Source organism: Zophobas morio, unplaced genomic scaffold (assembly GCF_036711695.1).
Source record: "Zophobas morio isolate AGI-343-1 ecotype UQ-CSIRO unplaced genomic scaffold, CSIRO_AGI_Zmor_V1 ptg000012l, whole genome shotgun sequence".
In the NCBI taxonomy this organism is placed as follows: Eukaryota; Metazoa; Arthropoda; class Insecta; order Coleoptera; family Tenebrionidae; genus Zophobas; species Zophobas morio.
This window is the reverse complement of record NW_026972117.1, coordinates 4,822,943-4,838,171: the sequence shown is the minus strand read 5'-3', so window position 1 is coordinate 4,838,171 and position 15,229 is coordinate 4,822,943. Positions and strand designations below refer to the sequence as shown.

Sequence of the window (15,229 nt, the reverse complement as noted above, 5' to 3'; positions counted from 1 at the left end):
AACATCGAGAAATCGAAATACCATAAAATCCAAAAATTAAAAGCAAAAAATTTAAAAAACGGGTAATCAAACAATCGAATAATCAAAAATTGAAAACGAAAAATTCAAAAATTGAAAAATGAAAAATATTAAACATCGAAAAATTTAGAAACCATAAAATCTAAAACTGGGGAGACGGAAAATCGAAAAATCGAGAAATCGAAGCATCAAAAAAATTAAAAACCGAGAAATAGCAAATTTTAAAATTTAAAACATCGAGTTGAAAAACTGAATGAAAAATCGAGAAATTGAAAAATTGAAAAATCGAAAGGCTGAAAACTCAAAAAATAGTAAAACCCAAAATAAAAAAATTAAGAAAAAATTTAGAATCTAATATTTTGAAAATCGAAAAATTTCCAAAATAGAAATGTTGAAACATCGAAGAATAGAGAACTCGAAAAACCGAAAAGTTGAATTGGCCCAAAATAGAAAAATTGAAATCAAAAAACCGAAATATCGGGAAATTGGAAAACCAATGAATTAAAAAACTGAAAATTCAAAAATTAAAAATCGAAAAATTTTAAAACCGTAAAATCTAAAACCGAAAAATCGGAAAATGGAAAATAAGAAAAAAAATTAAATCCACAACGTTAAAAATTGAAAAATCGAGAAATTGAAACTTCGAGAACTCGAAATAGTATAAAATCGAAGAATTTTGAAAAATCCAATGATTGAAAAATAAAAAAAAAATGAGAAAGGGGAAATCGTAAAACCCAAACTTTAAAAAATCGAAAAAGTGATGAATCGAAAAATTGGAGAATCGAAAAGGCCGAAAAATCGAAAAATTAAAAAAAAAATTAAATCTACAATTTGAAAAATTGTAAAATTTACAAATTAAAAATGTTGAAAAATTAAGAATCGAAAACCTGAAAAATCGAAAAATTAAAACATCGAGAAATCGAAATACCATAAAATCGGACAATTAAAATCAAAAAATTTAAAAAAAGAGAAATTGAAAAACCGAGAAAATAAAAAATTGAAAAATCAAAAATTCTAAAAATTGAAACATTGAAAAACCGTAAAATCTAGAACCGACAAGTCGGAAAATCGAAAGGTCAAAAATCAAAGCATCAAAAAATCGTACAATCGAAATGTTGAAAAATCGAATAACTGAAAAATCAAAAAAATGGGAGCGAGAAATTACAGAATCCAAAATTTAAAAAACTGAAAAACGTAAAAGTGAAGAATCGAAAAACTGAAAATTCGAAAAATTGGAAAATCGAAAGGCTGAAAAATCGAAAAATCCAAAAACCGAAATCGAACAATTAAAAATAAATTAAATCTACAAAAAAAATTTAAAATTTCCAAACTACAAGTGTTGAGAAATTAAGAATCAAAAACTTGAAAAATCGAAAAATTGAAACATTGAAAAATCGAAAAACGAAAAAACCGTAAATTCTAAAACCGAGATTTTAAAAAATTGAAAAATCAGAGAACTAAAAAATCGAAAAATCTAAAATTTAAAAAATCGAGAAATCAGAACATCCAAAATTGAGAAATTGAAAAAATCCAAATCTGAAGTATCAAAAAATGGAATAATCGAAAAACCACGAAATTAAAAACTGAAAAAAAAAACAAGAAAGTGGAAAATCTAAAATTTAAAAAGTCTAAAAATTGAAAAATCGAAGAACTGAAAAATTGAGAAATTGAAGAACCTAAAATTTAAAAAGTCGAGAAATCGAAACATCAAAAATTGAAATATTGAAAAAATTCCAATCAAGAAATTAAAACTTGAAAAAAATCGAGAAATTGGAAAATCGAAAAATTGAAAAATCAAAAAACTAAAGACTCCTGAAAATAAAATATCGGAAAACTGAAAAATCGAAGAAACATTGAAGAATCAAAAAAGTAATACTAAAAACCAAAATTGGAGAATCGAAATATTGAAAAATTCTAAAACTGGAAAATCGAAGAAAATTTGAAGATACGGAAATTGAAAGATCGAGAAATCAGGAAGTCGAAAAATCGAAAATTTAAGTCGAATAAATGAAAAATTGAAGACTTGAAAAATCAAGAAATCGAAACGTCGAGAAATGCCGAGAAATATCGGAAAATTGAAGAGAAAGAAATTGTGTAAGTTTGTGTAAGAAATCTTTTCGGGACAGTCCTTGCATATAAAATTTGACAACAGACGGAACATAAACAAAGAGACAGACAGACGGAAACGGGGACTTACGCTTCGGGAAGTAAAAATTATTACATTTTTCAATAACATAATTTTCACCATTAAAAATTTCATTACTTCGCCAAACTGAAAAAACCACCCCCGTTAATTACTCCAACATTTATTTTAACGTCGTTTTGTTGCAGTTACGGTGCCGGATACGACCTAGCCGCACGACGGAAGAACGCAACGAGGGAGTCGACGGCGACTCTCAAAGCATGGCTCAACGAACACAAGAAAAATCCTTATCCGACCAAAGGGGAGAAAATCATGTTAGCAATTATCACGAAAATGACTCTGACACAAGTCTCGACGTGGTTTGCAAACGCGCGAAGGAGGCTAAAAAAGGAGAACAAAATGACCTGGGAACCGAAGAACAAGACGGACGACGACGACGACGCCCTAGTTTCCGACAGCGACGACAAAGACAAGGATGAGGAGGACAAGCGGGACGAGACAGGTGAGCTCGCAATCAAGCGCGTATGCAACCAGTAATACAGCGCTAGGTTTTATTGCCGTTTGAACATGATTACCAGGTGTCAGCCCGCAGACTCGGCCGTGTTTTTATTTTAATTCGCTGTTTGATCAATTGGATTAGCGGGCTGCGACCCGAGCACGGAATAAATTCGGGTTTATTTTGATTAAATTTCCAGTACGTGTTTGATTTAATTGCACGGTGTAAAGTATTTTTTGCCGCAACGAAACACGGTTTATCAATAATTTAATTATCATTTTTATCGGGCCAATGGGGTCGGGTTTTCAGCGATAGTAATTTTATGACTGGGTTTCGACATTGTTGGAGTAGTGGCCGACGAAAATTTGAAACAAATGCGTGGGCACTCGACCTTAGTACTTCCCCGGGATTAAAAATTGTGAATTTTTTTTAACGGCTCCCCTGTCAGTCTGGCAAATTTTCGCTCGCCGCCTCCACTAAACGCTGATACGATGGCTGTAAACAACCCCCTTAATCGCCCATCATAAACCGACCACAATTTAATTTGACTTAGACTTTCCCGCGTAAAGTAACTCTTTATATCTCCTCCACCGTCTGTTAACTACCCTCTCATTTCTACCCTTCCCTTTCCACCCTCTTCCATTTAATCGGATCAACAGTTAATGTCTCAACCCCCCATCGAACCCCCATTAAGCCCACTACCCTTAATTGCCTCAGCGTTCCACTCTTTAATTTCAATTTGGATGTATTTCACGTAAAATATATATTTCTCTTGTGCTTTACTTTCTCGCTGAATTCGTATTCCCGGAAATATGGAATATTTCAGCAGTGTGTGTATTTTAAAATTTAAAGTTTCTAAGCACTTTTTTCCTGCGAAAATTGTACAAATTATGTGTTATATTCATTCAAAATATGTAACACACAATTTTTTTATGGAATACCCTATATATTTGTCCAAATGCTAATTTATAACCGTAGTTCATTGTTAAAGGAATAAGTTACAGTAAGAAATGCAGGGTGTCCTGTTTGAACAAACTAAAATATTGATATTTGAAAAATATATACAGGGTGAGTCATCTCTAATAATTAATGAAATATCAAGTACCGTGAGCTTAGTGACTGACCTTTTGTGTATATTTTAAATTTAAAGTTTCTGAACATTTTTTTCTACTCAGAATTTTACAATTTGTTGTAAGTTCAGTGACAGATTTCTCTATAATTTTGAAAATCAAAATTAAAAATATGTCAGATATAAGTCACGTACGATAAATTAATAAATAAATAAAACTATGTTCTCAAATTGTAAGCAATCGAGAAAGATTTAAAAAAGCATGAAGTAAGTATTCAGATAAGATATACAGTGTGAGTCACTAAACGAGCTCTCCCCGATATTTTATTAGTTATTACTTACTAGAAATGATTTTCGACAATACAGAATCTTCTGTTTCAAAAAACCAAAGTATTGATATTTGAAAATTATATGTGTATATGGATATTGGAATAGTCGGATCATGTTGCACTGACAAGAAAACGCTACTCTTTAAGGAAATTATTCGTGTTTTCTTTAGAAACCATTAAAGATGTCCTTACTCGGCAGACACTCGTTATAGAAAATATTCAACCAATGTAACCTCGATCTCTTAACCAACAAATAACACGAACTTGTTACTATAAACCAGACTTTTCCCATTGTTGCGAAATCCACAGTGTTCACCACCCCCTTCTTCCAGACATGCACGGCCGGATAAAGTCCGAGCGCAACGGCAAGGACCTCGACGACGACGACATGAACGACGACGACCGCAAGGACGACCTCCTGGGGAACAACATGCACCACATCCTGGGCAACACCTTCGGCATGAAACCGGAACTCAAGTCGTCCGACTGCGGCGTGCCGCTCCCGCCGTCCAAGCCCAAGATCTGGTCTCTGGCGGACACCGCCGCGTGCAAGACGCCGCCGCCGCCGCCCCCTGCTCAGCAGCAGTGGCTCGGGAGCAACGGCTTCGCGCTGCCCAGCTCGAGGTACGGAGGGAGCGGGTTCCTGCCTAGTCACTGTCAGCAGGGGTTTCCCGACGTGCAGACGGACACGCCGCCCCAGACGCCGCCGAGCATGAAGCTGCCGAGTGTGGCGGGGAACCTGCTCCCTGGACAGGGACCCTGCATAGGCACGGCGGCGGCGAACACGGGCTACTCGCAGTCGGGCTTCCTGGGGGGCTTCGGGCGGCTGCAGTCGCCGCACCGGCCGCCGCCTCCGCAGGCGGCGCAGATGACGGCCCCCACGACGGACAGCGCTGCCTTCAAACCCTTCTACAAAAGGTAAGACAATGGTTGAAGGGTGGTAAATCACGCACTGTTCGACTCCATCTCAGTCAAAATTTTTGATTAATAATAATTTCAAACCTGGCGCAAAAACTGGTAGAAAGTCCAAGCGGGGCTCTCTGAATCCGTAATAGGCATAACAGCATCTATTATGCCGAAGGATGAATTCATCATGTCATCTCGAAAAAACACTTACATATCTGAGGAATTCCAGATATCAACACTATGCGTGTGAATTTTCCACTTACTTGGGAACACGACTTGTTTACCACGAGATTATCTCGGATTATCAATCGCCTCGATTATGGCGAAATAACTGTAAGGTTTTTTCAGTTTAATATAACGTACACGTCGATTACTACAAGGCAGTGCATTAATCTTCATTTTTTATCGGCAATCTTTGAAAGCTATCTGTGTAGGAAGACCAGCAACTAATTAACTCGTGTCTGACTATTATTCCAAATCTGTGCAGGTATGCAGACAATGAGCGATTCATGGCTTAATTAATTAAATAATTATTTGTTTGCGCTACAATTAGTTGCTCTTGTGGCAACTTCCGTGCTAGGCTCAGGGAAAAATTTAAACGAAACACGAATGATGATTGATGAGGGACGAGGTGATGGAGATTGAAGATATAACCCTTTGGAGGTGCTCGCGAGCTTTTTAATATTAATTGAGTGACACCTTTAGCTATCACGAATGTCGTCGAGTGGCCAGATTAACGCCCGGATTTTGTTCGAGTGGTCGGGGTGATATCATATACAGGGTGATCGGTTACAGTAACTATTAATTTCTGCCAATGGTTTCTTTTTGTTTATTAGATTGACAAAATAGAGCTTTCTAGACACGTTTCTAGGTCATTGTTATTTTTGTTTTTATAATTCTTGTCTTTTTTGTGTGATTTAAGACGAAAATTTTGGTGAATTTTTATTATCGTCAATTTTTTCTTGCAATTTGTATCAGAAAAAACAAAGCGATTGAAGTAAATGAAAATGTACAAAATCAGTTGCACAATAAAAAAAAGCGTGCTTCTCGAACGTAAAATATTTTTGTGTATATCTTGAAATTTTGGAAATTTCACGTATTTATCTTGAGAAAATTTTAAAATAAACTTTTAAATGTCGAGCTGACAAAAAGTGAAAAAAAAAAAAAATGTGGATTTTATACGATTTACCATTAATTAAACCAGATGATTGGAATTTTTGCAATTAATGTAATAATTTTTATTTTGTTGAGAATTTAAAAGCGTGAATATAATAGAATTCTACAATTCTATTGATGTTCTACTTTCAAAAGTTGGTCACCGGTATTTATTGAAGATGCTACAAAATAAATCCCTCCAACTAATCTGGATCCAGTGAAATTATTATTATATATATATATATTTTTTTAAAAATAAATAAGTACATGCAGAATAATCAAAAAATCACGGATAGGCTCGATAGTATCTTGTTAAAATTAAAAGGCTCTGAAGAACTCACAAAAAAAATATTTAAAAAATCCCTGAACCAGATTTTAGAAAATATGAAACTTCAAAATTGAAGAACTATTTTAACTTAAAACTGGCTAAAAATTGTCAAAAATGATGTGGATTGTTTTCTAGCAAATTATTATTACGTTATTAATGACTATAATGCACTTCATGAAAACAATTCAGAATTACGAAGTTAATTCATCAACTTTAAAGTTTAATACATATTTTCAAAAGTTTGATGCAGGGATTTTTTTTAACCATTTTTTTTTTAATTCTTCAGAGTCTTCTAAACAACGTACCACGAGGGTATCCGTAATTTCTTTATCACCCTGTATATCTTAAGGAAAAATAATCGTTAATTTGTACCTGATAATGTACCTATACATTTTGAACATAACCTTTTTTTTTTTTTCAAAAGGAAAGCAACAAGAATTTGACAGCAAGTTTTTACGAAATTTAAGAAAAAAATCAAACAAAAATGTATGAATATAAAAAAGTCTCCATCGAAAAATTAAAATATGATGATTTTAAATTATATTAATTTCAGTTATTATTTACTTTGCTTTCATTTCCCTTCTCAGTAACTCAATAACCTGCAGCTAAATCCTTTATTATTTTATAAATATACAGGATGAGTCACTAAGGGTGCGCTCCACGGATGTCTACTTAATTACCAAAAATAGAAAAAAAAAAAGTTAAAGACCATTGTACGGTTCTTTGAGGACCATACACCAAAATTATTTTTAACTGTACAGTGTATTATTTTCAAGGCTTAACACAACTTATTTTTTATAAATGGAATTCTCTAGCCTTTTCTTAGGTTTTATATCCACAGTTTATTTTTTAAATTCCCACTCGGAAGTTGCCACGTTATTTCAATTTTTTTTTTTTTTTTTCGAAATTTGACAATCAAAGGGTTCTGAAAAAAATCGCAATAGGGTTATTTTTAGAATCTGTGTTACAATATTTTATGGAGAGAGAAATACAAGTGCGATAAATAAAACAGACTTTCAATATACAGAGTGTTTATGAAAAATTGTATCGTCAATTTTTTTCAAATATTGATATTCCAATTTTTGAATCAATAGCTGTTGCGAAGTTTTGCTTCTTTATTGGAAGAAATAATAGAAACTAGAGTAGGTAAGATGCAGTAATAAAATACAGGGTGTTCTGAAAACTGAAATCTCCTAATGAAATATTGCACTCTAGATTTTAAAATTAACGTTAAAATTGCATTTTTCATTGCTAACAAAATGTAAGAAAATTGGAAAAAAAACGTGGCAACGTCTCATTGAAATTTCAAAAATGAACTAACCCCGCCCACCCGCCCTCTATTTTCCTAGAAGATCTCATTTGCCAAAATCAGTCAGATCTTGGCAGATACTAGCCCCACCCACCCACCCGTTCTTTTTTTAGAAGGTATCTCATTTGCCAAATTCAGTCTTATCTTAGCAGGTACTAGCCCCGCCCACCCACCCTCTCTTTTCTTGGAAGGTATATCATCTGCAAAATCAGTTTTATCTTAGCACGTACTGATGACTAACTTTTAAGTAAGTCGGAGCTATTTACGCATTAGGTGCGTGCAGTGTTGCCAATTTTACTTTTATGAAATTATGTTTTGTTTTTTTTTTTGCGTAATCTACTCTAATCAAAGAATTTTATTATTTTTTGGAACTCCAGAGACGCCCGTGCATAACGTACTGAAGAGTTAATCCTCCATTTTCCAGACACCCGGTATATTATGGCTCAAAAACAAAACAAATATCGAGGTTCACCCTGTATAATTGTTGAAATGTGAAAAATATTCTTGTCGATAAATCTCAAGTTTTAGCAAAAATTCAACCAGTGGATAATTGTTCACACTTTCACCTTAGATCAATAAAAGTGTGCTTTGTTGTGCTATTAATAAAACAGACTTTCAATATACAAGATGTTTTTAAAAAAAATTTTGTCAATTTTTTTCAAATATTGATATTCCAATTTTTGAATTGATAGTTATTGCGAAGTTTAACGTCTTTTTTGGAAGAAATAATGGAAACTTGAGTAGGTAAGATGCAGTAATAAAATACAGGGTGTCCTGAAAACTGAAATCTCCTCATAAAATATTGCACTCCAGATTTTAAAATTAACGTTGTTGCAATTTTTTAAGAGCCCTTGCATTGGTAACAAAATATAAGAAAATTTGAAAAAAACGTGGCAACGTCTCATTGTAATCTCAAAAATTAACTAACCCCGCCCACTCGCCCTCGATTGCCTTTGAGGGATCTCATTTGCCAAAATCAGTCTTATCTTAGCAGGTACTTGCCCCGCCCACCCACCCTTTCTTTTCTTGGAAGGTATCTCATCTGCCAAAATCAGTCTTATCTTAGCAGGTGCTAGTCCCGCCCACCCACCCTCTCTTTTCTTAGAGAGTATGTTATTTGCCAAAATCATATTATATAGCTTAATTATTCTAAGATTTGACACTACAAAGGTTGAGATCTTGTCACGAATTTGTCAATTTGAAGTTTAAAAATGGAACGAAACTGTCAATGCAAATGATTTGAAACATAACCTTACATTATTTCACACAAAAATTGACACTGCCAATCCAGATAGTACCATGATCTAAAATTCCAAACTATTTTAACGGTTTGTCCCACTAGGTTTCTTCTTGGCACCAATTTTCCCATCTGACCTTCTCCATTCCCTGTCCACTCCGGTCCACCGCAATTAATTTGGCCCCTCCATCCCGCCAGTTACACCTCCGTTTGAGATAAGCAGATAGCGGCCGTTCCCATAATTATGGCACATCTCGCCTTATCTCCTTATTCTAATTCGAGTCGTTTTTTTGTTCCAGCTCCCAAAGCATGAACGGAGGGTTCGTGTCGCCGGTGTGAGCCGCTCCCAGCTGGACCTCGTCGACCCATCGCTGAGGTGAGTGAGTGTAGTGTGCCCACGCTCGGCTATACCATTGATATACTGAATGAGGAATGCCCGTACTCGCTATCGCCACCTTCTAGACATTGACAAATGATGCGAGATTCTGATCAGTGAATGGTCCTCGCGCAGACCACTAACTAGTCTGCGGTACGCAACTTACTCAATCGGATAAACCTGTCCTGGGCCCGCCAGAGCCCATTGTTTTAAATCAATATGGGTCCTACGCACCCTTCGAGGCGGGGCGGAGGGGCCGAATTGGAGCGGCCTGGATGGGATGGGTTTGTGACATAATAACTTTGGAAATATTGATTAACAAATTGCCGGGGCAAGAAACAAATAAGCTCGTTCGTGGCGCTCGTTAAACTTGACTGTTACCATTTGTCCTAGTCGGGGAAGAAGGATGGGTGGAGGTGTGTGGGTTTGTGCAGGGAGGGGGCGGCGGGGGAGTTGGATTCGCTTGGTTTCTACCTTTGGACCTCCACCAAGTGCTCAATTGAGATGATGAAAGAACCAATTCTATGTTTCTTCTATTCTTCGATTTAAGTAAATTTAGATTTGTGGAGTTGTCATGGTCCGAGAATATTTATTTCCGAGTGGTTGCACTTTTTGGAGGTCTGTTGAGAACCAGCGTCCAGATTTATCGATTAACACGTTGCCGGGGTACAAAAACTCCAATAAGCTGATTCATAACACAGATTTACGTTGAACTGTCCAACAACTTGGACTAAATCTGAGAAGAATGATTCCATGTTTTTTTGATTAATGAGGCATGGAGTCTAGTCGACGCAGGCCTTGGTTTTTTTCTTTTTTGTCTAAAGCTGCTTCAGGTACAAAGGCGATCAAAACGTTAGAGACAATTAAGTTTGACATATAATATAGTGGATGTCCAATTCAACTCATACGTCAAAATTGTGTCAAAACTACTACTTGTATAAAGGACAAAAACGCGTGTCAAAAAACGGGTTCCAAAAAATAAAAGTCATCCTCATTTTTGTTTAGTATCCCTATAGAGACTTATAGAAAAAAAGTCAAAGTAATAAAAAAAAATTGATTTGACTAAAAACAAGTATTTCAGCCACAAAAATGTTTGATTAATGTAGATTTTTAAAAATAAATCAATTTTTATCCAGGTAATTTAGTAAAAAAAACTTATTTTTTGTTATTTATTTAATAAACACATGTTGATATTTCTTTTGTTCATATTTTGCAGAATTTGTACTCTTTTAACTTTTCTTCTATTTCTAATAATCAATAAGATATCGAGAACCGCGCGCTTAGTGATTCACCCTGTATATCCTAGCTGGTGGTGGTCATTTTCAGCAGTTTTTGTAGATCAAGAATGTTTTGATGGAATATGAAAAAAAAAACAGTATTATTTATTTCCGAAAAACTTTTATCCCCCTAAATTTGTGACAAAAAAATCTTTTCGTAGAGCATTGAAGGATAAAAAATCTTAAAGTAACCAAGGAATAAACCTCTCAATTTTTGCTACGTGTGTAGTGAACACCCTGTGTAGCAACCTAAAAACTGCAACTCAAAGTAGAACGACTTTTGAAGTCTATGCTTTAAGATTAATTTTAACTGTGTTGTATTTTTAAAGGGGTAATACACAACTTTTTTTAATGAAACACCCTATATATTTTTTACACATTTTGATGGACTTCCACTTTGAGTTTTTTTTTTTTAATCGCAGATTCTTATTGATATAAAATCCACTTTTCTTCCAATAAAATGAATGATGAAAAAGAGATCGGGTGGGTGGGCGGGGGCAATTTAATTTTTTTTTTAATCCTAGAATCTAATATGTACTTGTTAAAATAAAATATCCAATTTTCATCTCATAGTAAATAAAATATACATTGAAATTCAGAAACCGGGATGGGTGGGGTTAATTTTACTTTTTTTTAAAGTCTACTGTTTGCTAACAACATAAAATCCACTTTTCGTCCAATAAGATGAATGATCAAAAAGAAAACGGGTGGGTGGGTGGGGCAATTTTGATTTTTTTTAATCGTAGATTCTTATTGATATAAAATCCACTTTTCGTCCAATAAAAGGAATGATGAAAAAAAATCGGGTGGGTGGGCGGGGCCACTGTAATTTTTTTTAGTCCTAGAATCTAATATTTGTTAAAATAAAATATCCAATTTTCATCTCACAGTAAATAAAACATACATTGAAATTCAGAACTCGCGATGGGTGGGTTTAATTTTACTTTTTTTTTTAAGTCTACTGTTTGCTAATAACATAAAATCCACTTTTCGTCCAATAAATAAGATGAATGATCAAAAAGAAAACGGGTGGGTGGGCGGGGTCATTTTTATTTTTTTTGATCGTAGATTCTATTGATATAAAATCCACTTTTCGTCCAGTAAGATGAATGATGAAAAAGAAATCGGGTGGGTAGGCGGGGCCACTCCAATTTTTTTTAGTCCTAGAATCTAATGTTTGTTAAAATAAAATATCCAATTTTCAGCTCACAGTAAATAAAATATACATTGAAATTCAGAACCCGGGATGGGTGGGGTTAATTTTACGTTTTTTTTTAAGTCTACTGTTTGCTAATAACATAAAATCCACTTTTCGTCCAATAAGATGAATGATGAAAAAGAGATCGGGTGGGTGGGCGGGGCCACTTTAATTTTTTTTTTAGTCCTAGAATCTAATACTTGTTAAAATAAACTATCCAACTTTCATCTCACAGTAAATAAAATATACATCGAAATTCAGAAACCGGGGTGGGTGGGTGGGGTTAATTTTACTTTTTTTTTTTAAGTTTACTGTTTGCTAATTACATAAAATCCACTTTTCGTCCAATAAGATGAATGATCAAAAAGAAAACGGGTGGGTGGGCGGGGCCATTTTGAGTTTTTTTTTATTATTGATATAAAATCCACTTTTAGAAGATGAATTATCAAAAAGAAATCGGGTGGGTGGGCGGGGACAATGAGTTTTTTTTTAGTCCTAGATTCTACTACGTGTTAAAAAAAATCATCTCAGTAAAAAGCCATTGAAATTCAGACCGGAGGTCGGCGGGGATAATATTACCTTTTTTTAAATCTAGATTCCACTATTTGTTAACATAAAATCCACTTTTCGTCCAGTAAGATGAATAATAAAAAAAAAAATAGGGTGGGTGGGCGGGGACACCTTTAGGTTTTTTTAAGCGTGAATCCGACCACTTGACTGAATAAAATTCAATTTTCATCTAGAAGTAAATAAAAGAAGCCAATGAAATTCAAAAGCAAATGTGGGTGGAGTTAGTTTTACGTTTTTTGTCTAGATAAAATCTTATATATCTTATTGTCTTTTCCTCATTGACTGTGAAGCTTTCTCGACATTACCAGGGTTTCTAAACTTCTTCACGTTTCACTGAAGTAGTGTACACTAGTGTTTTCAAATGGCGCGATAAATAAAAATCAAAGGGATTAAAGTCTGGAGATCCAGCTGTACACTTAACTTTTGTTACCCCGTTTCTTCTAAACAAAGGTTTTTACGAAAATCATTCAAGGATAAAAAAATCTTTAAATAATCCAAGGAATAATGCTCTGATTTTTTTTTGCAGCTTTCATGAACACCCTATATATTTTGTGAAAGGGTTTTTTTTCCAACCTAAATTTTAATATAAATATGTTACTATTAATTTTATAAATTAAGCCTGGCATAGAGGTTTTTCAAATTTTGCAATTTTTTATTAAATTCAGTTTTCCTATAATTACTTCATTTTTTATATATATATATATAAATTTTTAATTTCATTCTATTTACTTGACGTTTCTAGATTGTTTCAATATTTTTACCTAGTTTTGACCTTTTAAAACATCTTTTGCTAAAGTCAAAGGAAAAAAGTTGTGTAACGTTTGAAATTTAATGTTCAAAAAAATATGTTGGCAACATCAACGCGTTCCTTGTTCGTGCTAATGAGTTTGACATTTACGATCAAATGACTACACCGTTACTTTAAAAATAAATTTCATTGCTTACTAGACCACTTTTTTTTTAAATCATACATTATGTGTCAATTTATTTTTGTCTGTTGCGCGTACACCGAAATTTTGAAAAAATGTTTAACGTTTCGTTCATTTTCGTACATCTTCAGGACTAGAAAAAACAAACCTGTGGTAGTGGAGTCGGGAAACGCTTTTTCTCTTAATTATTTAATTTTGTAGATTTCGTATTTTAATGGGTTGTTTTTTTGTTTGCAGATCCGGCGTGGGCAGCTTGCGTCCAGCATCCCCGAACCAAGGAATGGGCAAAGTGCAACAAATCTGAGTGGGTGTGGAAGATCCAGTGAAGCGATCGCAATCTGTTGTATATTTGTGTAAAAGCATTTATTTATATCTGTGATAACGAACAAATGTCTACCAAAAGTGGCGTTGAAGTTTTTCGGCAATGGGACTTAGTAGTTTCTTGAAACTAGAAGAAATTGCTCGCACCTACGTTTGTAACTTGTTGTGTATCATCACAAGTCAGGCTAGTTGTATTTCAGGATCACCTATTTTATTGTTACGTTCTTTTAAATAATTAGAAAATTGTTGTGTATATTAAAAGTACCATATCATGGATTTATTATTAAACTAACATTTATTTTGTTGGCTGCTCGCCCAAATTGTACATTATTTTATCTGTTTGTAAATAGATCAGTGTGTATAGAAGGATATTATAATTATAATTGTCTTGATTAAAATATTAACAGAGACTATCTTAACGTCGAGTTTCATTTCGAGCCCTCCCACGCTCTATCGTAATCGTTCCCCGACACGAACGCCACTGCCAAAAATGCGAAAACTCTTAATTAAACCAGCCAAGATTAAGTAGTCGAGATTATCGCCGCAAGTACTCTCGGAATCTTAATCTATTAATAGCGAACTAGACGCATGGGCGTTCAAGTGACACCTAAGTACCCTTCGACACTAATGTATATTAATGACCATTGCTATCGCATCATTAGACCTGTCTTTAGCATAAGCCATAACTAATGGCACGCATTTTACAACTCACGAAATCGACGGAAATAATCTGTACGGAATGTGTAAAGTCGCAGTTAAGATGCTTAACATTTCAAAATTTTAGAGCTAAAACGGTATCGCCACAAATCTCGACTAGAATTCGGGACGGGCAGGGCCGGACTCCGGACTTTCATCGCCCAAACCAGAAACTTTAGCTTTTGAAACGTGTATCTCATGAAAGAATCAACCAAACATGTATGAAAAGAAGAAGAGGAAGAACCAAAGCGAAAGAAAAGCAGTGGAATAAAAGAAAAAGAATCCAATGCAAGGACTAATTTTTTTAAGGATAGAGATTAGATGGCATGATTTTTGTTTCTTCTGTTCATTATACATATGAAACACCAGATTATGACAGTTACAATCTAGACAAACAGTGGTAGCTTACAAAAATAATAATCATTTAAGTTAAAAAGTTACAAATTTTAAAAATCAGACCATTAAGTTTATAGTTAATACGAACAAGTTTTTGGAATACATTTTAATTGGAACAGTTTAATTCAATTGGTAAGTTGTTATTTCTTTTATTAATACGACAGCTATTCTGCGCCGTCGGGCCCAGCCGACCCTGCCCAAACCCCGACAGGATGATCTAGCGCTAATAGTTTTTTGCGTAACTCTTGGTACGACTCGATTTGACGGATTTACGCCCATTATCGAGATTGATTTAGATTCGGTTCGAGAATTAAGTAGGTACAACGTGTACGCGTCGAGATTAATACGGGTCGTTAGACGAAATTATCCAGAATAAATAGTTCGAGATGGAGAAACAGAAATGTATATCAAAAGCGGGACATTTTTATAGGGCGATATTTCAAATGGGACCATTAAAAACATCAGGGCGTAGCACA

At 34.5% G+C, this 15,229-nt stretch overlaps 1 protein-coding gene across 3 annotated transcripts in view; it reads left to right on the top strand.

Moving 5' to 3' along the window:
• LOC135127672 (homeobox protein caupolican-like) overlaps positions 1-14,080 on the top strand; it is a 120,449-nt gene extending 106,369 nt beyond the window's left edge. For all 3 annotated transcript variants that reach the window (XM_064054207.1, XM_064054209.1, XM_064054208.1), the window contains exons 4-7: positions 2,350-2,663; positions 4,388-4,973; positions 9,290-9,366; positions 13,578-14,080. In XM_064054207.1, coding sequence (XP_063910277.1) covers positions 2,350-2,663; positions 4,388-4,973; positions 9,290-9,329 — 940 coding nt within the window. In that variant the 3' untranslated portion in view covers positions 9,330-9,366; positions 13,578-14,080. The remainder of the gene's footprint in view (positions 1-2,349; positions 2,664-4,387; positions 4,974-9,289; positions 9,367-13,577) is intronic.
• Positions 14,081-15,229: the final 1,149 nt, after the last annotated feature.